General features: G+C 63.0%; 1 protein-coding gene across 1 annotated transcript; it reads left to right on the top strand.

The window, feature by feature from the left end:
- Window positions 1-371: 371 nt before the first annotated feature.
- On the top strand, window positions 372-586 carry MNEG_16389 (hypothetical protein; the record flags this gene model as incomplete). The annotated part of the gene is made up of 1 exon (XM_014035141.1): window positions 372-586. A coding segment is annotated over one exon (215 nt), but the record flags the coding sequence as incomplete, so codon positions are not given.
- Window positions 587-2332: the final 1746 nt, after the last annotated feature.

Raw genomic sequence — 2332 nt, 5'->3', positions numbered from 1 at the left:
GGGGGATAGTGCATGTTGGGTGGGTGCATGGGGCCAGGGCGGACGCGAGCGAGGGTGGAGCCAGTGAGGGGCTATGGATGGCTTCTTGTGTGGGCTGAGTGAGGCTGCGGGGAGGGGTTTGTGGGCTTGATGGGGGAGTGTATGTGTGTTGGCTCCTTGCATAGCTCCGGCAACAGCGCCGCGCCGCCGCACCGCCAGGGCGAGATTGTGCGCCGGCAGCCCCGGGCCCGGCCGGCTGCCCGCGCTCGCCGTGACCGCTGCCGCGCCGCGCTTTGCACGAGACCCGCCCTGCCTGGGCCACTGCAATCCCAACCTGCTTCCCTCTGTTTAACGCAAAACCGCCACCCTCCCCACGCTTCCTTGCAACGCAGCCTCCTTCGTGCTGATGGCTCAGGTCGCCGGCTTCGTGAACGCGAGGAGGGACGCCAAGGATCTGAGGGATATCAAGGCAGATCAAGATTACGCCGAGGCCGAGGATGCGGCGGCGGCGGCGGCGGCGGCCCCCGACGCCCCGGGGGCATCCAAGGCGGCGGCGGCCGGCGGGCGTGACATCGAGGCCGCGGCCGCCGACCAGGGGACTCGCTGATGACGGCTGCTGGGCCTGTCCTGTCTCTGGCTGTTGGGTTGGAAGTTGAACGGGCGGCTGTGGGGCTGCTGGGGCCACTCCGCGCGCCTGGCCAGCGCAATTTGCCTGGGATCTGCGCGGCGGCCTCGGCTGTGCAATGCAGGGGTATCGGGTTCCTTGGACGATTGCTGCTGCTTCATAATTGTGACACAACCGGCGCCACGCATTGCTTGTGCGGAGCGCTCCAGCCTTTGCACAGTGAGAGGCTCTGCTGGCCCCCAAAGGAGTGGACCCAACATATGCATGCCTGCAGCGCGCGTCGCCGCCCTGTGGTCCTATCTTTCTTCTTTGAACCTCTCTTGCACTGGAATGGAAATCGCAGAACCCTCTCCCAACAGGGGATGCTGCCTGCACTCTGCCGTGCCTTCCCATGCGCCACCCACAGTTGTCCATCCATCCATGGCGCGCCGATGTGCTGACTGATGACAGCGGTGTGGCTCAACAGTTTTGTGACCGCCTGTCGCATTTTGTACCTCCCACTAGAGGAGTGTATTGCCTGTAACGCAGAAGACCCATGCGATGTGCTATTGGCAGGGTGGAAAATGGGTTGGTGCCATTGTGGGCGGGAGGTTGCAAAGGGAAGGAGTGCAACCCAAGGGGATGCGGCTCCGCGGACATGCGCACCGGCGTGGAGGCGTGAGGGCTGTGCTGGGCAAAATCGAGTGGGTTTGTTGGAACACACTGGCGTACCAAGAGTACTGTGCATTGCTACCAGTACACGATTTCTACGTACTTGGGTGTCGGCGAGGCAGGTGACGAACAAGTGTAGCGCATTGTTGCGAGGTCGCGAGAAGTCTGCTGTCCTAGAACGCTGCATCAATCGTACTGTACCTGAGGTATTCCTGATTGATCTGCTAGCAGCGATCTCCGAGCCCTAGCACAGCGGTCACCTCGCTCGATCAATAACAGCTAAGGTGTAGATTCATAAGGTCGGTACCATCCCGGGGCATCGTGCTCGTCAAAAGCTCACAGCATTCGCATGCTGCGGGCGAGTGCGTGCTGCATCGCACTCAGGTCCGCTCTGCGACATGCGTCGCCGCCCCACCTCCGCACAATTTGCAGGGGACCCGCGCCTCCTCAAACCTTTCGGCCCACTGGCATAGGCGCCGCAGCAGCCATGAGCCAAGCGGCGGGCAAGGGCGCACTGACGGTCGGCCAGAAAGTGGCGGCGTGGGTAGCGTCCCCCACAGGGCCCAAGACCACCCACTTTTGGGGCCCCGTCGCCAACTGGGGGTGAGTTAATCTGTCGGGCGTTTCAACCTGCGACATGCTTTGATGCCAGTTCGGCACGGGGCTGCTGCCGCTCTCCGCGCCCGCGCCGCCATGCTGCTCGCTGTGCGGTAACTCTGGTGCCCCTCGGTCTGCTCGGCCGCTGTGGTAGCAGCACGCCACACCCGCTTCTCACCCCCGTCTTGCCCACCCATCTCCCCACCCCTGACAAACACTGCCGCCTGAAGGTTTGTCATAGCGGTGAGCGCAGCCGCCTGAAGCTGGGCACTCCCTGTTCCAATTTTGAACCGGGGCCTCATTTGCTTCTTTCGGCCTCAGTGTTCAATTCTGGGCGCACTCGGCTAAGCGGGCGGCGAGGCTTTTTCACGTCAATTGGAAGCATGTGTTTGGATCTCTGGATTGGGGGTCGCTCAAACGTTCTCTACACCCTTCAACCTCGGCGCGATGCGCTGTGCGTCGCACGGGCTCTGCGCGCGC

This window comes from Monoraphidium neglectum (genome assembly GCF_000611645.1).
Source record: "Monoraphidium neglectum strain SAG 48.87 unplaced genomic scaffold scaffold06314, whole genome shotgun sequence".
Lineage (NCBI taxonomy): Eukaryota > Viridiplantae > Chlorophyta > Chlorophyceae > Sphaeropleales > Selenastraceae > Monoraphidium > Monoraphidium neglectum.
The sequence above is the reverse complement of the archived record's forward strand: the minus strand, read 5'-3'. Positions and strand labels throughout refer to the sequence as shown.